This window comes from Trachymyrmex septentrionalis, unplaced genomic scaffold (assembly GCF_001594115.1).
Source record: "Trachymyrmex septentrionalis isolate Tsep2-gDNA-1 unplaced genomic scaffold, Tsep1.0 scaffold9, whole genome shotgun sequence".
In the NCBI taxonomy this organism is placed as follows: Eukaryota; Metazoa; Arthropoda; class Insecta; order Hymenoptera; family Formicidae; genus Trachymyrmex; species Trachymyrmex septentrionalis.
Genome location: NW_017306091.1, coordinates 955,246 through 978,828, shown reverse-complemented (window position 1 = coordinate 978,828; position 23,583 = coordinate 955,246). Strand labels below are relative to the sequence as shown.

General features: G+C 27.2%; 4 protein-coding genes across 4 annotated transcripts in view; all 4 read left to right on the top strand.

Annotated features, from left to right (window-relative positions):
• LOC108755787 (odorant receptor 43a-like) overlaps window positions 1-116 on the top strand; it is a 3,672-nt gene extending 3,556 nt beyond the window's left edge. Inside the window, exon 3 of the mRNA XM_018499032.1 lies at window positions 63-116. Coding sequence (XP_018354534.1) covers window positions 63-116 — 54 coding nt within the window. The remainder of the gene's footprint in view (window positions 1-62) is intronic.
• Window positions 1-12,539, top strand: part of LOC108755611 — an 18,656-nt gene extending 6,117 nt beyond the window's left edge. The window contains exons 5-15 of the mRNA XM_018498726.1: window positions 572-606; window positions 3,949-4,220; window positions 4,607-5,075; window positions 6,381-6,480; window positions 6,635-6,760; window positions 8,327-8,375; window positions 10,344-10,812; window positions 11,387-11,486; window positions 11,674-11,799; window positions 12,212-12,367; window positions 12,486-12,539. Of these exons, the coding sequence (XP_018354228.1) occupies window positions 572-606; window positions 3,949-4,220; window positions 4,607-5,075; window positions 6,381-6,480; window positions 6,635-6,760; window positions 8,327-8,375; window positions 10,344-10,812; window positions 11,387-11,486; window positions 11,674-11,799; window positions 12,212-12,367; window positions 12,486-12,539 (1,956 nt within the window). The remainder of the gene's footprint in view (window positions 1-571; window positions 607-3,948; window positions 4,221-4,606; window positions 5,076-6,380; window positions 6,481-6,634; window positions 6,761-8,326; window positions 8,376-10,343; window positions 10,813-11,386; window positions 11,487-11,673; window positions 11,800-12,211; window positions 12,368-12,485) is intronic.
• A 3,101-nt stretch (window positions 12,540-15,640) lies between these two features.
• On the top strand, window positions 15,641-20,969 carry LOC108755610 (odorant receptor 43a-like). Its single transcript, XM_018498725.1, has 6 exons — window positions 15,641-15,724; window positions 15,848-16,089; window positions 17,371-17,470; window positions 17,565-17,690; window positions 19,259-19,414; window positions 20,907-20,969. The coding sequence occupies exons 1-6, from the start codon at window positions 15,641-15,643 to the stop codon at window positions 20,967-20,969; spliced, it is 771 nt and encodes a 256-aa protein (XP_018354227.1).
• Window positions 20,970-21,958: 989 nt separating this feature from the next.
• LOC108755609 overlaps window positions 21,959-23,583 on the top strand; it is a 4,462-nt gene continuing 2,837 nt past the window's right edge. The window contains exons 1-3 of the mRNA XM_018498724.1: window positions 21,959-22,028; window positions 22,289-22,558; window positions 22,716-23,041. Coding sequence (XP_018354226.1) covers window positions 21,959-22,028; window positions 22,289-22,558; window positions 22,716-23,041 — 666 coding nt within the window. The remainder of the gene's footprint in view (window positions 22,029-22,288; window positions 22,559-22,715; window positions 23,042-23,583) is intronic.

The following is a 23,583-nucleotide window of genomic DNA, read 5'->3' as shown; positions in this document are numbered from 1 at the left end:
AGATAAGAATCGATATTGGCAACGTATTTCTCAAATTAAATTAAAATAAATATTATTTTCAGATATTAAAATCATCGATAAACTATGCATCATTTTTATTAACAAAACATGACTAAAGATAATATATCAATATTCAATAATTACTTAAACATACAAATATACATTCGTAGTTTTATACTTACAAGTGGATCAATTTCTTATCTAGAAAGTATCTTCTATTGTTACTGTAATAAAAATAAGATTATGTTTTGTCTAATGTGTGCATAGGATTGTTGTTTATTATAAATTATATCATGAAACACTTTGTAATGAATCAAATATATTCATTTATAATATAACTAAAATAGATGTTTTTTTTAAGACTTAATTAACGGAAATCAATACAATAATAATGACTATTAGAGCTAACACAGAATGTCAATGTGAAATTTAATTTAATCATTCTATGTAATTTTATATAAATAGTTTATTAGAATTTAGGCCTTTGTGCATTAAAGTGTTTGAGAAACGAGAAATCAGTAATACAAAAGAATAATACAAAATATCCTCTTAATGTTGGTTTTTTAATTACATTTTATTTAATAAAATAAAAAAAAAATATTATCACATATAAATAATAATAACGCCTAATAATAATAATAATAATAATTAAGATTTAAAAAATTTTTGGCATTATGGTAATTGCATTTTATCAAATCAACATGGCAAGATGAATGTATAACTTACGTTACTATATTTAATTTAATTTAATTTAATTTATTGCAAAGCTTTATAAAAAAGACTACGTGTTAACAGAGTACTAGACATAAAATATGATACAATAGACTATAATTAAACATAAATATAATAGTAGCTTACAAATGGTTAGGCATCAGCAACATTGTTGTTACAAAGCCTACTAGTAACAAAACCAGAATAAGACAACAATGCAAGAGGTAAACCAATAGGAAATCATACACACACATACACTCACACACATACACATACACTCACACACATATACACACGCGCATATAACAGCAAACACCAATTTCATCAGTCTCGTTTAAACTGTGAGTGACGCAATAAAACGCGATATTTACTATGTAAGTTTCATGACTTGCTTCAATTTTGAAAAAAGAATTCGTTGGTTCCCTTATCTTTGATGTACAGAAACGTTACAGAACATTTTTTAATTTATTGAAAGAATGTTGCTAGATTTTTAGAAGTTATCATACCTTATAAAATGCAGTTTTTAGACACTGAAATTTTATCAATGGAAATGCATAAACAATTGTAAAATACGAGTTATGATCTACTTATAGACTAGACATAATATTATCTTCTCTCATGTTTACTGCAATAATTAATATGTCTTTGAAAGAGACATTTAAAAGAGGCATTAAAAAGATACATGTATTATACAATTTCGTATATTACATCTTTCTTTTTTACTATAATTTTTTCTAGTATAGATAGTCTCATTAAAAATGCAATAGTGTTACTTCTCGTTTTGCAATAAACGCATCCATAATGAAACAATATGAAACATGGAATAAACTTTCCAGGTGAGTATCGGAGAATTTATGATGTGATACAACATTTTTTATCTCTTATTTTATTAAACCAGACAGAAACAATTTTATCAAATTAAAATGTGAATTGTAAATCTTAAAACACTTTTAAAGCTGATGTAAATACGTGCATACATATGCATAATACGCGCTTATTCTGTTCTCGGCGTTACGCGGAATCAACTGTATGGACGTGTGTGTGTGTGTGATAGAAATATGATTTCGTGTGTGTGGACGTCACACACAGAAATCTGATTTTGTGTGTGTGTGTGTGTGTGGACATGGCAGGAATCGGATTACATGTGTGTGTGTGTGCGTGCGTACGTGTTCGCGCTTGTGTGTAAAAGGGGGGGTGGATTCTGTGTGTGTGTTTTTAATATAATGTGTATTGTCTCTTCTTGCATTTATCAATTCATTAGCAACATTCCATAAGAAGGAATGGCATAATTTAAGACAAGAAGAAACAAGCAATTAATTAATCATTAAGTATGCCTCGAAAAATATATGCATTGATAAATGCGACAGGAGACAACAAATCTGTTTCTGAGTTATATTGAATTTACAAGAAAAAATTGTTCGTTTTTTAACAATATGACTTTATAAAAAAAAATCTGGATCTTGTTTTGGGTAAACAGGCCTACAATTTAAGGAGAGTAACAACCCATTTAAACCCTTAGAACATTGCTAAAATCAATCTCGAACTAAAAATTTGGTAATTTTTTCTCATTAATTAAACTGCATTTATCAAAGCGTACATCGTAAATCTAAATGAATTATTGCGTTGTGTTCAGCGATCAAAAAAACATACAGTACTACATTTAAAATCCGAATTAAGCCATTTTTGCATCAAATCAAACATGTATTAAGAAAAATTGAAACTTCAATTTAAAAATCGTTTACTATTATAAATCTAAATATTTTTACCATCTCTAAAGCTTAATATTTTTAATACAAATTTAAGGGTGTTCTTTTGGCATGAATTGGAAATCTTGTGTGTGTGTGTGTGTGTGTGTGTGTGTGTGTGTTGTGTGTGAGAGGTCAGTTAAAACAAATTTTTTTTTCTTGTCAGTCTACTATATATGTATATATATATGTAGATGTATTTGTATATATATACATATATGTATATATACTTATACAGGGTGTCCCAAAAATGTCGGAACACCTGAATATCTTGGAAAATATAAGTTTTATAGAAAAATGTTTCAGACAAAAGTTGTAGAGTTCAAAAAATCTATTTACTGGATGGCGTCGCCAAGGTTAGGTCAAGGTCACATCGATTTTTTTAAATGGCACGCTGTTTTTGATTCCAGAATCTAATAGCGGATGTCGAGAGCTTTCCAAAACATTATAATAAAGTTATTTTTTATTGAGTACTTTTTGACTTATAATGCTTGAAAGTTACAGTATCACTGGCATTAGCATTACCCAAGGTAACTGACCGACGGCTAAAACCTCTTGATGTTATTCAAGATCATGTCTGGATAACATTTGTTAAGATCAAGGCTATTTTGTATCTATTATTTTCATTTTTGCACTAAGAATTCATTTTTACGTAAAAATGAAAATAAGATAATAAGATAAGTGCGCAAAAGTACATGTAGGCAAAAGTAACTCCGTTTCTAAAATTTTTATTTGTGCGCAAAAATGCATATAGACAATCGAGCTGTAAGCAATAATACCTGTAGGCAATAATACATGTAGACAATAATACATGTAGGCAAAAGTTACCGTTTTTTAAATTTTTTTTGTGCGCAAAAGTGCATGTAGACAATCAAGCTATAGGCAATAATTTTTGTGTGCAAACGAACTGTCGACAAAAGTGGTGTAGGCAAACGATACTGTAGGCAATCGATTTGTAAGCAAAATCGACCATCTCCAACAAACTTATACAATGCAATATGCGAAACAATATTTTTCTTCTTTTGTCAAAACTTTTTCTGTCTTTTGACGTAAACAATTTTTATGACATACTGTACACTTATAAAGTTTTTTGCCTTACCAACAACTGTAATCAATTGGGGATAGCATTTTTAATATTTAATACAGCGTTTAACGAGGGTGCCGGTGTCTTGCTCCTATATAGAAAGCATGCGCAATAATCGTTTTACATTGCATAGTGGGAAGACCAGGACGATCTTCTTCAAATTAATCTTCAATATGAACATTACGAGCTGTTCGGGTTATAGAGGTATGATTCCATATTATATGTAGCTATATATTCCGTTTTTATGACGCGTGTTCTATATGTTCTATATACTCAATTATAATTTTATAGTATAAATCCTTATCATCGCATTATTATTATCTCTCTTGTGTTACAATTAATCTTTTAATAATTTATGTATTAATTTACAATTATTTTATCTAAATCTTTTATTTTGTATAAAAATTTAGATTTTATATGGGCAGTTGAATTACATCGTTTAGGCTTGAAATTGATCGGTTTGTGGCCTTCAACCGACGAAATTTCTAAGAAAAAATTGGGATCTAACATTCGCATGGGTTTCATTTTCATTACTGTAATATTCGTTTCTGGTGTACCGCTTGTATGGGCGCTTATACGAGTTTGGGGCGACATGGTACTTATGATAGATAATTTACGAATTACATTACCTCTTATAGTGGTTTTATTTAAATTTATTATTATGCGATGGAAACGAAAAGGTACGTGTCATAATATAATTTGATATAAATTATTTAATAGAATCTTATCTGTTTTATTTTTATATTAAATTATTATTGTAATTTATATATAATATATAAAGCATAACAGATTATAACGTTAAAGAAGATATTACATGTGATTATTTCTTCTTCTGTCGGTTCTCTTTTCTTTTTTCTTTCTTTTCTTATCCGAAATAAAATATTAAGTTCTTGATACTTTTTTATTTCAGAAGATTAGCTGTATTTATTTGTTAACTTCTCGAGTTTTGAATCAAATGTATTTGGTTAAATAATTTGATAGTTAAAAAGTTATAATTAATTATAAATAATTTAATATTCCTGCGCATATTATTAATGTTGTCTTTTTTATATTGTATATTTCCAAGTTCTTTTATCCATTGTCAATATGATGGCGGAAGATTGGATATCATTAAAATTAAACACAGAAAGAGATGTGATGATAAAACGAGCACGATTGGCTCGATTACTCATAATTTTTGGATTTGTTTTAATGATATTTGCATTTATCATGTTAATTATTTTTCCTTGCTTTGATATACAAATAAGGCACATAACAAATCTTACTGATCGGAAAAAACCGCTACCACTCCAGACGTATTATTTCTACGATACAGATAAGAGTCCGCAATTTGAGTTGACATTTTTTGTTCAAGCCGTAACGATTTCTCTAGCAGGTATAATTTATACATCAGTAGATGCTTTTCTTGGGCTCGTGATCTTTCACATATGCGGCCAATTAGAGAATTTTAGACGCCGTTTAGTCAAATTGATTTTGTGCAAAAATTTCAACCTAGCTCTGAACAACAGCATAGTGCATCACTTAAGACTCATCAAGTATGAATTTTAACTATAAAAATAGAATGTGAAAATAGAATGTCAAATTCTATCAGCGTGTCTATATTAATTTTTAATATTAAATTAATAATATTTATTAGCATTTCTTGCAAGTTTTAAAATTAATTTTTTTAATTATTATTTTTATGTTTAATAAACAATAGATTTTACTAGTATAAGTATCTGTAGGATAAAACAGGGCTTTTTCATCTATTTTTCGCGATAATTTATGTTTCTGAACAGTACATGTTGATTATTTAAAGGTTGTATTTTTGCTCTCAAAAAGCAATAATTGTATAATGTAATTATAAGCATATCATTGCAAAGAGATAGTGTTTACTAGCATAAATTTTCGGATTACTTTAAAGTTGAAACTGACGAAATTGCCCCGCTCTATTCTATAACGAGACTGATATTATAAATTAAGTTTATTCATATTAGTTATACTTTAATCTCTTTTTCCTTCAATGTTTCTGTTCTACATAATGTTGCATTCTTATTTGTCATTGATCAAGTAAGGCAGATCATCATCCGCGTTAGCTGTTTTAAGATTGCTGTGAGATAGTTTTTGCCCGAGAAATAGATTATACTACTATATAACTCTTCCATACTTGTCAGATATAACACCGTGTAACTTCTTTCTTTTCTCAAGAGTTAAATTTTAAGGAGATTTATTTTATATCTATTATTAAAATAAAGAAGAAAACGATAGAAATCTTAAGATAGCTACTACAAATGATGAGTTACATCGTGCTTTTGGTCAATGACAAATAAAAATATAACCACATATAGATGCAGAAGAGTTATATACCTTCGACCGAAAAATATCAAATAGATTACTCTAAAACATTTTCCATAAACTTGTAATTTCTTTCTTTTTTCTAAAGTTAAATTTGTGCTCAAAGAAACTCGAATCACGTTTGAGGTAAAAAAAAGAAAATGATGAAGATTTTGGGGCAGCTGATGGATAATATAAATTATAATAATGCTTTTGTTTAATGGCAAATAAAAATACAACGATATATAGATACACGAGTATTGTACATTAAAGAAAGAAGAGAGGTTAAAATATAATCGGAATAAATAAACTTAAATTATGTAACATCTGCAGATAGCATCGTAACTTTTAGAAATTGTTAATATCATTTCTTAATTAGCAAATGGTTAAATATAAATTTAATAAACAATATTGAATCGCACAAAATTATTTATGTTTGATCTTTAAATGTATAACTATGTTTAAGTTCAGACTTTTATTAGCTTTAAACTAACATTTCCATTAAATTTTCTATTTTGTACTTCTAGATTTGCTGATAACATTGAAAAAACATTTTCGTTAATGATGCTTGGATTGGTAATTTATTTTGGTATCGTATTTTGCCTATGCGGATTTTTACTTGTTAGTGTAAGTTTTGATGAAACAAATATATTGAAAACGTTTTAATTCTTACACATTTTAATTTATGCAATATAACTTACATGAGTCTATGTGTCTAACGTTATTATATATCTAACGTATGACAATTTTTTTTTATTAATTAGCGAGATATATTATCCAGGTAGTTACTGATCAAAATGTAAATAATGTGAATGTTGCACAAGCATGTTATATGGCAATTGCTGCTCTCATCTTATTGACGCATACGTTTCTGTATTGTGGTGCCGGAGAGCTTATAATAGGGCAAGTAAGTTATACGTTTATACTGATACATAAATAAAAAAATGTATATATGAGAGTTATCCAAAAAGTAAGTTCCGATGACTTATTAATCATATTTATAGAAAATTTTTATCACTTTTAAAAGTGCATACCTTACACTAATACACACCTTACATAGTTGCCGTCAAACATTGTATTCCTTTATCATAGAAAGTTGTCGCCTGTGAGGCAAACCACAGCTTCTTTGAAGATAAAATTCAGCCGTACTAATGTTCTTCGCATTTAAGAAACGGATGCAAACTATCAATTACAATGCGTGTACTAAATACAACCCAATAATTGAAAATGTCAATCCCTTGCCAGCGAATCAACAAACTCACGCATGCGCATCATCGCGACCGCACTGCTGCGGCAGTAAAATTTAAAAACGGAATTTACTTTCTGGATAGCCTTATAAGAATACGTACACATGTAAGAATACATTATATTACATAAAAACATAATATAAATGTAACGTTGTAATATATGTATAGCAATTGTGTTACGCATTAAAGTTTTTTATACTTTATTATGCACCCAGAGAAAGGTTTCTTTGATTCAAAAAAATATTTTTTTGCTATACGATTAAAGAAAATATTTATTTGATTTAAACGTCATTTCTTTGACTTAAACATTATTTTTTTAAATTAAATAAATTTTTTTATTTAATTAAAAAAAATGTTTAAAAGACATGACATTTAAATTAAAGAAATTTCTTCTTTAACTATAAGCAAAGAAATTTTTCTTTGAATCAACAAAACCTTTTTCTGGGTGTGTGTTCAATAATTATAATATATAATTTTTGTATATTGTATTATAATTGCGTTTGCACATATCTCTTTAAATGTGTTGTCATATTGCTAAGAAACTATTGAAGATTTATTGTTATATTATATGTATTTTTGTATATATTTTTACAAGATAATATTCTTATAAGTATTAATTACATTTTGATAAAGTAAAGTTTATTTATTTTAATAATTTAATGATTAATATTTTAATGATTTAAGTTTTTTTAATTTTTTTTTAAATATCAATAAAGATAAAAAATTAATTAAAATAAAATTTAATTTATATTATTGCATTTATTATTGTTTGTGATAACTTGTATTGTAATAATAAACTTATATGTAAGTATATGTTACATATACATATTTTTTATTGTTAAGTGTGCAGCTTTATATCGTGCTGTGTGTGATCTTGAATGGTATAAATTGGAATCAAGAAAAGCAAGAAGTCTTATTTTATTAATAATACGAGCCAATGAACCGTTCCATATCACTGCAGGAAAAATTGTTCCGTTAACAATGACTACATTTTGTAGTGTAAGATTGTATAGATAATAATTTTTAGTTTAGTTATGCTTTTCCATACTGAATATAATCTAATTTGATTTTATATTTAATATTTTCGATTAAGAATGCTAATTAAAACGTAAATGTAAAAAAAAGTTATAATTACATAGTAGAAAAATACAATTAAGATTATTTTTGGGTAAATATTTTTCTTTTTTTTTTATAGTACACTCAAATAATAATAAGCATTATTTCAGCTTTTAAAAACGTCAGCTGGCTATATATCGTTTTTACTGGCAAAAGGGAGTTGAAAATAGTGTTAATATATTTTTATTCTATATAGAAAAAATATTGTATTTTCAATAAAATATTTCGGAATATAGAAGCTATAATAATTATATTTAGCTATGGTTAGTAGAAATAAAGTATGGTGTTGTTTACCTTAATGTTTATCATTTATCGCGAATTATATTCTTTTTATTTAGAAAAAATGCTTCTAGCTTGAATCATTTTTTAATATTTGTATATTTTGCGTACGTGACTAAATGTAATAAAAATTATTATTGGCATTGTATTAATTGTTTCCTAATAAAATAATAAAGTAAGTAGACTTTATATGGTCTAATATCCAATATGGATCTACTCGATATTTGTGGATAATTATACGGTGAATTCAACAAACAACATTTGTCCATTTCGTTATTGTCAATAAAGTAAAATGTAAAATATAATTGTAACGTAAAATTTCTTAAGTAAGCATTAGCTTTCTATAACTACCAAGCCTTCTATAACTTATCAAGAGAATTATTTCTATAGTTCATATTATGTTGTATTTGTTCCGTATTTATATTTTACAACACTACATTTAGTTAGTTTGCAATAATAAAATATATTTTTACAATAAACATTTGAAATGTACAACAACGATAATATAACAACGATTTGGTTTGAACTGTAATTGTGCTGTGTATCTACTACATATAATCCCATTAAAAGCACATTATTTCTCATTTAGAAATAAATGAGAAGTAATGTACGTATTAAAGTTTTCTAAAAACTTTCAAGACAAGCTTGACAAAAAGAATTATGACAGAATATTTTCCATCTCTCGTCGTAATAAACCAGACATAAACGCTTTTTATGACGAACACTTTTTTATTCGAATGTTTGTCAAGTTTTTTTATGAGACGAGTAACTGTGATCAATTGGGGATAGCATTCTTAATATTTAATGTTACTTCGATGAGGCAACTAGGTTGTTGCGAGCATGCGTAATAATCTTTTCGTTTAAGAACGGAAAACTTGAAGCGCAGTTTTCCGTAATAGCCTTTGCGGAAAACGAAGCGGAGTTTCTTATATTATCTTCATGGATATCTCCGAACGTAGAGGTTACAGAGGTTAGATTTTTATCACGTTTTTTACTCCTAAAATTTATTTTTGTAAGAATTTAATTTTTGTTTTACTAAATTAAAACAAAAATTATTATATAATAAAATTAATTTGTATTGTTTGTATTATACCGTTTTCAATTCTCTATTATTGTACTGTCTTTACACATATGTATAATGGACTCCTCCAATGTTATTTATTTAGGATTTTGACTTATCTGTTTTGACATTCTTTAATCAATTTTTTCAGAGAAGGCCTATTCATTAATTTTTAGATTCATTAATTTTTAGGTATTTAAGTAGCTTATTTTATACATATTAATTCACATTTTATTAAATATTTTAACTTTTTTATATTGAATTTCTATTAGATTTTATGTGGGCAATTGAATTAAATCGATTCGGATTGGAACTGATCGGTTTATGGCCTAAAACAAATGAAGTAGTTAAAGATAAATACTACACATCCGATCTTCGCATTGTTATTATTTTCATTCTAATAACATTTATTTCTGGTATTCCACTCGTATGTTCTCTTGTACGAGTTCGTCGCAATATGCTACTTGTAACAGACAACTTACAAATTACATTACCTCTAATGATAGTTTCATTAAAACTTGTTATTATGCGATGGAAACGTTCAGGTTTGTCTAAAATTTAAACCATTTAGTTTTAAGTTTCTTTCTAGTTGTTTTGCATCTAATCTTTTATATCTGTATAGTGCAAGCTATCAAACAGAAGTCAGAATTTATATGTGATTTATTTGTTTTTTTCCACTAATAGTACAATAAATGCTTAATAATAATATAATTTTGTTCTCATTTCATAAATTAGCAATTTAATATTATTGCAATAATATATACAGATAACAATCTTATATTTCTAAGCTCTCTTACTCATCATAAAAATGATGGCGGAAGATTGGATGACATTGAAGCTTGACACAAAGAGGAACGTGATGATGAAGCGAGCGCGGACTGCTCGACTGATCGTAATTTGCGGATACATATTGATGATACTAGCATTCACTGTGATTATCATTTTTCCATGTTTTGGCGTACCATTCAGACGCTTAACAAATCTCACAGATCGGGATAAACCGTTACCGCTACAGACATATTATTTCTACGACACAGATAAGAGTCCGCAATTTGAACTCACGCTTGCCATTCAAGCCATAACAATTTTCTTAGCAGCTATAATATATACATCGGTAGATGCTTTCCTTGGACTTACAATTCTTCACATCTGCGGCCAGTTAGAGAACTACACAAGTCAATTGGTCAATTTGGTCTCATGTAAAGATTTTAATAATGCTTTACGAAGTAATGTGATCGCTCATCTACGACTCATCAGGTTTTTTGCAGGTTTTAATTATAACTATAGAATGATGCATAAAATAAAATTTTGTAAAACTTGCGAAAAAATTAAGTTTTGCACATTTATTTTATCTTGAAACAGTAGTACATTCTTGCACATAATAATAATGATACAAATGTCTTCATATATCACGCATTTTTAGCATATTTACATTGTTACGCCAGCGATGCAAACACAGCACTCCCGCACTCGCAGAAGTAAAGACACGGACTTGTAGTTAAAAAAACTTAATAAAACACAAGCACTCAGTACACAGAAAACACTACGTAATTAAACAACAGTTAGAATACATATAAGCTCGTTAGAACGATAATGCATGCAAACAGTTGTATCGATTGATCACAAGTGGGCATAATATCGATCAAAGTCAATCAGCTGACCAACGCAGGGACAAAACCGCAGGATGTAATATTATATAATTACATAAAATTTTCTATTAATTATTATTTTTTATATATATCAGTTTTTTATTTTTATAATTTTTAAATGTTTATTTTTTAATAATTATATATGTATATATTGAGACTATTTGCATATATTTACAATGCAGATTTGCTGATAAGATCGAAGATACATTTACATTAATGATGTTGGGATTAGTATTTTATTTTGGTATTGTATTTTGTCTGTACGGATTTCTATTGCTTACTGTAAGTTCAAAAAGACGTATTATTTTTAGATATTAAGATATTTAGATATATGTCTTACATATCTTTATAATGTATATTATATATCTACGTCATATATCTTATTTATGATTGTGATCATATTGTTAATCTTATTATTTATTTAACTTATGTTAATTTGTTTTTATGGAGTAAAATGTATATTTTATAGGTTGTTACTGACAATGAAACTGGTGGTATTCCTTTTTCACAAATAATATATGCAATAGTTGGCATTACTAGTCTCTTAACACATACTTTTCTCTACTGTGGGGCCGGAGAACTCATAACTGAGCAAGTAAGATACATATTTACATCTATAAATATATAAATTATTAATTTAATTTGTGTTATGGCCGATCATTAATCTATATTATACTTAATTTAAAAAGTTTCTCTTAAAATTAAGTAGCAACTATTTTTGTATAATTTTATATAATTTTAAACATGTTATAATTTTTTTATTATTCATTTTATGACATATATTAATTTATAAAATCATATAATGTCATTTTAATAAATATTGATAAAAATTTAATTGATTTTTCTTATCTTCTTATAAAAGAAAACTTACTTATCTTTTTTACAATAAAGAATATTTTATATCTTTTATAAACAAGAATTAAAATTAATTAATATTTATGAGAACAATCTGGTATAAAATAACAGACATTTATATCTTATTATATATTTTTTATGTACGTGTTAAGTGCGAAGCAATATACCGTACTTTGAATGATCTCGAATGGTACAAACTAGAATCAAAAAAAGCGAGATGTCTTATTTTATTGATGACACGAGCCAGTGAACCTTTTCGTTTCACTGCAGGAAAGATTATTCCATTAACAATGACTACATTTTGTAGCGTAAGATATTTTTATTACATAAGTAATTAATAGTTTTAAATAAATATAGAAAATGAATATATGTTTTGCTTATGAAATCTTATTAACGAATTTTCTAAATGGAAGCCTGCTTTTTCAGCTATTAAAAACATCGGCTAGCTACATATCGTTTTTGCTGGCAAACCGAGGTTAAAGCATGAAAATTATTAGTATATAATTTGTTTTAGATTGTGATAAAAGTGTAAATGCAAAATATTTTTAATTAGATAATTATGATACAACTTATATTTAGAAGTAAAATATTTAAAATGTTTATTTTCAAATGTGTGTACAGTCCAGTAAAATTCTTATTGTTTAAAATGTTTAAACATTATTTATTTCAATATTTATTATGTTTATACTCTTAATTATATAATATTAAAAATTTTTATGTAATAATTAATATTTATTCATATATAGATCTTGTGTTTGTTTAAATTAATTATATCTTTTTCTTATAATTTTATAAAACTAAAACCGAAAACAATAAAAATAATAAGTTAAATATATTCTATTGGAAACACGTCTTACATAACAAAATTTTATTGGATTCTCACATATGAAGCCGTAGATACACGATGCATTTTTCTCTGCTAGAGTGCTGGAGGACTGAATTTGTGTACTTGTGTATATTAACTGCGATACTGCTAGCTGCATGCTGAAAATACTGGATATTACTAATAAATTATATATTGTGAATGTTGACTGTAATGTTTAATATTAATATTTTAATCTTAACATATATTTATTAAAATAAAAAAATATAATTATAAAATCGTTTATGAGCTAAATAAGAGCTGGAGAAGGGGAGAGGGAAAGAGTAAAAAATTTTTATCCTTTATTGAATTTTTCTTTTCCTCTTCTCTTTCCAATAGTACAACGAAAAAAATTTTTTCAATTGGTCTTTCTACCAACTGGCGAGCAATTTTTGTTTCCTCTGATTCAAGTATTTCACTCATCATACATTTCACACCAATATATTATGTATGACTTTTTGCGGTTGCACTTTGTTTTACACATTGTATATTTCTTATAGTATATTTCTATTGTTGTTCTGTATATCTGAAGAGAGCTCGAACTTGCAGTCAAAACATGTAATGCGATTGCGATTATAAATTATATTAACAGTTAATTATATTTTAACATTTGCTTTTCTATTTTTATTGTTATAACACGTTATTTTATTCTTGGACTCTTTTTGCCTTGAGGTCACACATATTTATTATTAAAATTGTTTGTGATATACCGCAATATACAAATTTATTTTGAAAAAAAAATATGTTATATTTATTATATAATTATTTATTGTATAATTTGTAAGTAACTATTATGCTTTTTTTAGAGAGAGAAAGAGAGGGGGAGAGAGAGAGAGAGAGAGAGAGAGAGAGAGAGAGAAATGAGTGAGTATCAGAGGTATAATTTTATTAAATGCTAATTTTTATACAAAGACGAGAAGAGAAGAAAGTATTGCAACGATAACGTTATAATTGTTTAAAATTACGTTTGGAAATATCACTCCCTGTGCTCCTGTGTATCATTTTATCCTTGTTTAACATTGAATGAACAAGGATAAAGCAATACACGGTAACACTCGGGTGATGTTTCCGAATGCAGCCTAGATATTATTACACATTCACTTATCAAGAAATATGTATTTTCAATAAATATTCACAGTATTCCTGTAGGTTATGGCACGCTAATTTTTTTCTTCGCATTACACTTTTTGTTTGAAATTTTTCTGAATTTTTACAGCCTTTCTCTCTCTCTGCAAAAGCCATTAAAACGCAACTACTCATTACTCGCAACTACATATATATATAAATACCTCTAGTTACGAAGTGAACACGATTATTATACAACACGCGATCGAGTATTACAAAGTATGGAGAAACTTTTAGCATATTATTTGACGTGTTGGTGGTAGTATTTATTGTACAACACATTATTTCTCTCTTTTTATTAGTGAAAACGTTTTTTTGTTTTTTTCCTTTTTAGTTCGAAGTTTTTTATATTCTCTTTCCTCTACATGAGTCTATTAAAAATTCAATGACACGTGGCTACAAAGTGCTATGCGCGCGTAAAACATTATGAAGTTAGGGGAAACTTGTATAACAGGCATAATATGTCTCAACGATCCTGTTATGGCAAAATATGTCTCTCTTTTTATCACTTCACAGTTATTGGCATTTTTTATGATCAGTTCTTATGACCGTAAAGTTCTTTTACGAACTAAAAAAAAAAGTGCTATCAACTGGAAATAGTATTTGTAATATTTAATGTATCTCTTGACGAAGTAACCATCTGTTATACTTACATCATGAGCATGCGTGATGACCACTTTGGAGATACAAGAACCGAATTCTCTGCAGTAATCTTCAATATGAACGTTACCAAACATTCAGGTTACAAAGGTATCAAATACATCTATCATATATTTTGAATCGTAATAAAAATAACTTTTATAAAAACTTTTGAATTATTGAAATATATTATTAATAAAACCAAAAATTGTGCTAAACATTAGTATCAGTTTTGTAAATGTAAATATATTACACTCCGAAAGATTTTTTATCTTATGAAACCTTTTTTTATTTAACTTACATATGAATTTTTTTTATTTTAAATAATATATTCAGAATTTAAAACTTTAATTACTGATTAATTTAACATTTATAAATATAGCTAATTCCAGATACATACATACTAAAACTCATAAATTATTATATATCAGTTTTATAAATTCTTAAATTATTATTAAATTTTTTTAAATTTTAAATATTTGTTATATTTATAACAACATAAAACAAATTCAATAAATTTTAATTAATTTGACATTATAATTTTAACAAATATTTCTATTTATTAACATTGAAATATCGCTAGATTTTATGTGGGCAATCGAACTAAATCGACTCGGTTTGGAACTAATCGGTTTATGGCCCAAAATCAACGGAGCAGTTAAGAATACCTTCGTTTCGGATCTTCGTATGGGCATAATTTTCTTTATAGTAACTTTCTTATCCATTATTCCTCTCTTATGTTCCCTTGTGCGAGTTTGGGGTGACATGATACTTATAGTAGACAACCTCCAAGTTATTTTCCCTTTAATAGTAGTTTCACTAAAACTTATCGTCATACGATGGAAACGTACAGGTATAGCTATGTCTAAAACTATTATAATATACTTTAGCTTCATAACCGTAAATGTTTTATATATGAGTTTATGTTTTTTAAGCTATTGTACTGCTCGTAAAGATGATGGCAGAAGATTGGATGGAATTAAAGATAGACGCAGAAAGAAACGTAATGATTAAACGAGCACAAACTGCGCGATTGATTGTAATTTGTGGATTTTTTTTGATGATATTCGTATTCATTGTGCTAATTATTCTTCCTGCTTTCGGACTACACTTCAGATATATAACAAATCTTACGGATCAGGAAAGATTATTACCCTTTCAGGCATATTATTTTTACGATACAGATAAGAGTCCACAATTTGAAATCGCGCTTGTGATTCAAGCTGCGACGATGTTTCTAGGTGGAATGACTTATACCTCGGTAGATGCTTTTCTTGGACTCTTGATCCTTCACATCTGTGGCCAATTGGAAAACTTCAAACATCGATTGACCGATTTGACATCGTGCAAGGATTTTGATAGCGCTTTGCGTAACAACGTACAAACTCATCTGCGGATAATAAGGTTTCTCTATGGTTTATAACATTAATAAATTTTAAAATTAGATATAATAAAGTTTTTGTAAAAGATCCTACATTAATCTTATGTAAAATAGATCCCAGTCAAATTGGCTGAAATTTTACTATAATGTAGATCATGATGTCTTCATCAAAAATCCTCATGGGCACAAGGTTCAAAAATGGACAGTTTTCGAGATAAGTTAGATGTCAAATATTGGAAATATAGCTAAAAACATTTGATTTCCAATATCTCGAAAACTATCCATTTTTAGATCTTATGCCCATGAGGATTTTTGATGAAGATATCATGATCTATATTATAATAAAATTTCAGTCAATTTGACTGGGATTCATTTTACATAAGATTAGTGCGGGGTTCTTTATCTTTGCATAATTTGATTAATTTTTAACGGTTGAATATAAATAATATATATATAATATGTATATGTATAATATATGTGATATAATACATATTTTATATATGTATAATCAGAACCAACACAAATAATCTGTAGATAAAAATTGAATAAAAGATAACATAAAACGTACGACAAAAATGTGAAAATGTCAGTATTGTATCTATAACTATAATAGTATTATAATATAAAATGGAATATATATATATATATATCTTCCAGCAAACAAACTGACGTTATATGTCGCCATTTGGACGTCAAAATATCGTTTTTAATGTCAAAATGACGACAAATAACTTATTTATTGAGGCATTAATCTATGTAATTATTAAACACACACATGCAAGATGTAAATGAATAAGTATTAAATGTTTTAAGGATGTATTCCTATCGATCAAAATAAGTTATTAAAATAAGCTCGTATAAACATGGTTCCAGAAACGCTTAATTTTTGAGATTTTTATTATTTAACAATATCAAATAAATTACTAAATTATGACAATTAATGAAACAAGTAATAAACATTTTCAAACATTAAAAAAATACTTAGTTTTAGAATTATTAAAGGTTTTCCAATCTCTTTTATTTAGTTGGTAATAATATATGATGTGTGAGGTTAAAATATCTATGATGCCAAATTATTAGTATAAAACTATTTTGAATAATTTTTATAATATACTCGTAGTAAGAATGTTTAAATATTTTAAGGTAAAATTTCTCTTACTTCCAAAACTAATGCCTAAAATGCCAGGGACTGGCCATCTTCACATCCTATCTTTCTCATTTTTGTTTACCAAATACACACGGCGTAATCCATACTCTATATCTTTGATTTAACATAATCTATCTAAACGTGTTTACATTTATAGATTTGCCAATAATATTGAAGATACATTCGCCTTATTGATGTTGGGACTAGTATTTTATTTTGGTATTGTATTTTGTCTATTCGGATTTCTATTTGTTACTGTAAGTGCAAATGAGAAGAATGTATAAAAATACAAATTAATTATGTAATTAATTAAAAATAAATTTTTATTAATTAGCAAGATATATTATCCAGGTGATTACCGGGAACGAGATAGGTCACATGTCTCTTACAAGAATATACTTTTTAGTGATTGGAATCTTTACATTATTGGCGCATACATTTCTCTATTGTGGTGCAGGGGAAATTATAGCAGAGCAAGTAAGTTGCACAATATTTCTATCTACTAAAACAAATAAACTATAAATTAGCAGTTTTTAACTTATTTTACATTGTAACAAATATTTATATTTATTATATAATTTATATTTATGTATATGTATACATACTCTCTAAAACTTTTAGAGCAAATCTCACTCTTTAGAATGAAATTCCAGTCCAAAGAATTTAGAGAGTAATATTATTACATACTCGATGGTCGAATTGAGAAGAGCCTACAAGGAATGAGACATCCGGGTTTGAATTTTGGTTGAAATAATATTTTTTGCAATAAATTACTTACAATTTTTTAAGATGTCTGTAGCATCAAATTATTAACAGCTGTCTAGCTTATTTAAGATGCTTATTTGCAGCAATAATATTAAATGCTTGTCAATTTAATTTGTGATATTACTATTTCAGCTTTAATTTAGGGCTATGTTTCAAGAGCAATAAATAATCGGCGCACATTTTGAACTGAAAATTCTATAAATTTACAAGAAATATTATTAAGCACGAAGAACTATCAAATATAGTGTTTTTTTAATTTATGTGAATATATTAGAGAGTATATATGCATTATATAACAAACTTAATAATTTCATAAACATTTAAGAATGTTGTGCATATTCATATACTATATTATATGTTGATCTGCTAATTCGGGAGCGTCTCATTTGATCATGTTGTGACTGACCACAGCTACTTAATGATAGATACCTAGACTTTTCCACTGAACACTATGAGTAGCTTGTGGTCAATTGTAACATGGATTAAATGACTTCCACTTATCTAATTCCTTGCATCTCATAAGTGCTATTGTTATAAATTTTAAGTAAAATTAGATTATACTTTTTCTTTTTTGTTTTTATTTTTGTCTTTAAACAGAAAATTAATTAAAAACTATAATTAATGTTAATTTATGTTTATGAAATGTATACTAAATATTTAGTTTCATCAAATATAATATTAGGTTAAGTAAAAAGTCATCGCGTATTTTTTAGCTCAAAGTTGTATATACAATATCTTCGTCAATAATGAATAAAATTCAAATTTAAAAAAAAGGTTTTAAAGCTTGAAATCTCTACTTTTAAAAGCTTATCACATTTTTTAAGTTTATATGAGTTTGATAATTTTTACATACCAAAAACTACGAGCTGAAAAAGACGAAAAATTTTCTTCTCACTTTGTGGATTTGTAACGTGTCCAAAACGAATTTGAGAAAATTTTCGATTACCTATCGTGAAAGCTTGATACTTTCCCTACAAAATCGTTTTTTTTAAATATTCCTACGACTTTTGATTACTGAGTTATCGCGGATTAAATAAAAGAATTATTTTGACTTTAATTGCTCATAACTCCATTAAAAATTGTCGTATCGTATAATTTAAAAAAGAGATTTTTAAAGCTGAAACTTTACTCTATCAAGATATACTTATATTGTTGGTAAGAAAGTAATTTTTTACTGATTTTTACTGATAGATGTCTTTTAAAAAAACGCGATGACTTTTTACTTAACCTAATATAAAGAATACTGAAATATATTTGTATGTGTTTTTATATGTGCCAAGTGCGAAGCAGTATACAATGCAATTTGCAATCTTGAGTGGTATAAATTGGAACCGAGGAAGAAGAAATATCTTATTTTATTAATGATACGTGCTAATGAACCTTTTCGTATTACCGCGGAAAAGATATTTCCATTAACAATGACCACATTTTGCAGCGTAAGATTATTAATAATTAAAAATCTTATATCTCTTTGTACGCACAAAATTGAGACATTATTAATTAAAGAGATCCCCTAATCTGAAGATCGAACTCTGATGGAATCACTATTTTATCAATTCAATGACTTACACACATATAATTTACGTGACATCAATACATACTATTAGGTTGTTCGGAAAGTAATTTCGTTTTTTCTTATGAAAATGAAAGACGATTTTCAATCAGACGCGTTTCAAATGATCATGAACGGTCGAATTCGATAAATTTAATCTCTCAGCGATCTCACGAGATGTTATTCACCGGTTTGCATCAATTAATGCCTTTATTGTGTCTTCATCAGCTTCAACTGGCCTTCCAAAACGTGGTGCATCTTCAACATCAAAATTGCCGGATCGAAATTTTGCAAACCAGTTTTGGCACTGGCGTTCTGTCAATACATCTTCTCCATACACATCGGATAATTTTTTTCTTGCTTGAACAGCATTTTTACCTTTTCGATAGTAAAAAAGTAAAATATGTCGAAAATGCTGCTTTTCACTTTCCATATTTGATAGGGCACCAACTAAAAACTACTGCGTAGAATCAATCGAACTTTTTTCACAAGCAAGCAAGCCTTGCTATATCAGCTGTCAAAATATATAATGATTATGCGGCTTAAATGTGAAGTTGACTGTGAAAAAATACAATAAGTCCTCTGTTGGGAAAAAACGAAATTACTTTCCGAACAACCTAATACTATACATCAACATCACTCATATGCATAAATTTTCGTAAAAGATTTTTATATCAAATTAGGTGCGTCTAACAATAAATTTAATTCTATAAGAATTTGACGTTATTTTTTCGTGTAGAGAAGACTGGGACTCGTTATGGTACAGTTTTTCTCACAATTTCGCGATTTAGACTTTTTAAACGATTATATTTATTATAATCAAAATGTATTAATGCGATAGATAGAATTTTTCTTTCTGTACATTTTTATATCAAGAATGATTCTGTACAGTGGGTCAGAAAGTTTGCAATACTATTTTTTTCGGGTTTCGGAACTCAACCTTACTCATAGAGCGGTTGAACGTAAATGGTTAGATCCATAAGTGAGAAATTTTTGCAGTGGGCAGTACATTCTGAAACTTATCCAAAAAAAAATTGCATTTTTTCTGTAACTCACTACACTAATTTCTTTGTAGTTAAGTGAGATACAAACATGCTGCATTGTAAAAAATATTTTAATTCTTGAAAAAGATTTTCAGATAAAAAAATGATACATATGAAGATTTTCTATAAAAATTATTGCATTTAATCGATAAAACAGATTACTTTAGAGGATCTCTTTAATACTATTATAAATTAATTCTTTTTTGGAAAGGAAAATTTTAATTTATTTTGACATATGTACTTGACGTATTTGATGCATTCTAAAAAAATTAAAAATTTTATTTTAATGTCCTCTTACTTTATAGTATTTTTAAAAAAAGAAATATTTTTCAGCTATTAAAAACATCGGCTGGCTACATATCATTTTTACTAGCAATGCGCGAAATTGAATTATGAGAAATATATTATATATTTCGCGCACTATATTAGATACTTATTCGAAAAATAAGATGAAAAAATATTAGTATAATATAATATTAAATTAAATAATTACAAATATTAATAAATAATTACGTTAGTATCCTTTTGAAAATAAATTTGTTATTTATTGTAAATTGTGTCTCGCGCTATGTCTTAGCGCCGAGACATTACCGTATCTCCAAATAATGTGAATATTGACTGTAACATTTTTAGTATTAAATAAAACGTAGAATATGCCGTTAAACTTATGACTTATAGTAATAAACAAATCAATAATTAAATAAACATATTTTATAATTATTATAATAAATAAAATCGTAAAATCGGCACATCTATAATAAAATACAATATGCAAATTTACTAGAAAAAAAGATATATATTTATTAGTAATTATTATGATTTTATTAAAGGATAAATCATACAAAGATTTTTCTGTGTTATCATCAATTCAATAATACCTATTATAATTCTTTACATATGGTAATGTACATTTATTTATCTTATATGTTATTAAAAAAATATGTTTTTTCAATAGTTATTCAACATTATTCACAGTATAACTTATAGAACACTGAATTTTTTCCATTGCACTTTTTGTCTGAAGTTTTTCTGAATATCTATGGCCTTTCTGCAAAAATATTCAAACGCAACACCACATGTCTCTAGGTACAAAGTGAACACGATCGTCATATTATAAAGTATAAAAAAACTTTTAGAGTATAGTTTGACGAGTTAGCGATAATAGATATCGTACACTAACACACACACACACAGCACAATATACCTTCCTTCTTATTAGCGTAAACGTGACTTTTTTTGTATTTATGAAGTTTCGGAAACAATACAAAATAGCTGTTATCAATTGAAAGTAGCATTTGTAATATTTAATGCATTCTTCGAAGAAGCAACCAAGTTGTTATCCACTCGCATAGTGGACATGCGTGATGATCATAGTTTGCACTAGTATGACAAGTGGGGTGTGCGTTTTCGCATTAGTCTTCGGCATGGACATTGCCGAACATTCCCAGTATAAAGGTATTAAATGTTTATGTATTTTTTGTTTAGAAGAAAGGTGAGAGTTTTTGAACATTTTCAAATAGCATTCAGTCCTTGTATTCTATAACTCGTTATGCAGTCGTTATGAGTTAATAATGATTGCCTAATGAGTTACAGAATATAGGGACAAGTATCTTATTAATATATTAATTTAGGATTTTGTATTTTGGATTTTTTTCAAGGTATCATAAATTTTGATAAACTTTTAATGTACTTATATAATTTTAATATCTTGCTAGATTTTACATGGGCGATTAAATTAAATCGCTTGGGTTTAGAACTGCTTGGATTATGGCCGAAGAGTGATAAAATATCTAAGAATAACTTCTCTTCTGATCTTCGTGTGATTATTATTTTCGTTATAGTGACATTTGTTTCTGGTATACCACTTGCCTGCTCTCTTATACGAGTTTGGGGAGACATGATACTTATGATAGATAATCTCCAAATTACTTTACCTTTACTGGTAGTCTCATTGAAACTTGTTGTTCTACGATGGAAACAAACAGGTACAGAAATTATCTATGTGGCACAAAAATATCAAAAAAGTTTATCATATATATACAAAAGATATGAAAATTAAATATATTTAAAGGTATTTGTGCTTTAGCTTGAAAATAAAAGTCGTGATGGTTCTACAAGTGATTATTTTGCTATTTTTCAAAGCACTTGTATCCATCATAAAAATGATGGCGGAAGACTGGATGGAATTGAAGACAAGAAAGGAAAGGGATGTAATGATGAGTCGAGCACAGATTGCTAGAACGATTATCATCAGCGGATACATTCTAATGGTATTAGCGTTCATTGTGGTTATTATTCTTCCTTATTTTGGTTTACCGTTGAGGCATTTGACAAATCTTACGGACCCGGACAAGCCGCTGCCGCTGCAGACTTATTATTTTTACGATATAGATAAGAGCCCACAATTTGAATTAACATACATCATTCAAGCTATTACAATTTTCTTGGCCGCCGTAACTTACACTTCGGTAGATGCTTTTCTCGGACTCACTATTCTTCACTTGAGTGGTCAACTAGAAAACTTTAAAGGCCGTATAACTAATTTAATTTCATGCCAGAATTTTATCTATAATCTGAGTCACAACATAACAAATCATATGCGGCTTATCAGGTACATGCATGTATACATTATGTGTACACACGTAATTATTTTTAACATTATAATTATATAATTGCAAATAAAATTTAAAATAACTTATAAAGAAAAAAAATTTGATAGCAAAATTAAATTAAGATAGAATATTTTGTATTTTATCTTTATTTTCTAAAAAATTCTCAAAATTAATTGCAAACATTCTGAAAAAAATAATAATTAAATAATTAGTAATTAAAAGCATATCAAAATTACATGTACCTTTTTATCTCAAATTGTAAAACAAATATTTTTCGCATTTTCTTGAAATTTTTTTTAAATTTTATTTGTAATTTTATTATTATTATTATTATTATTATTATTATTAGTATAAAAATAATTTTAAAAAATATTAAAATTGAAGATAAAAAAATAATA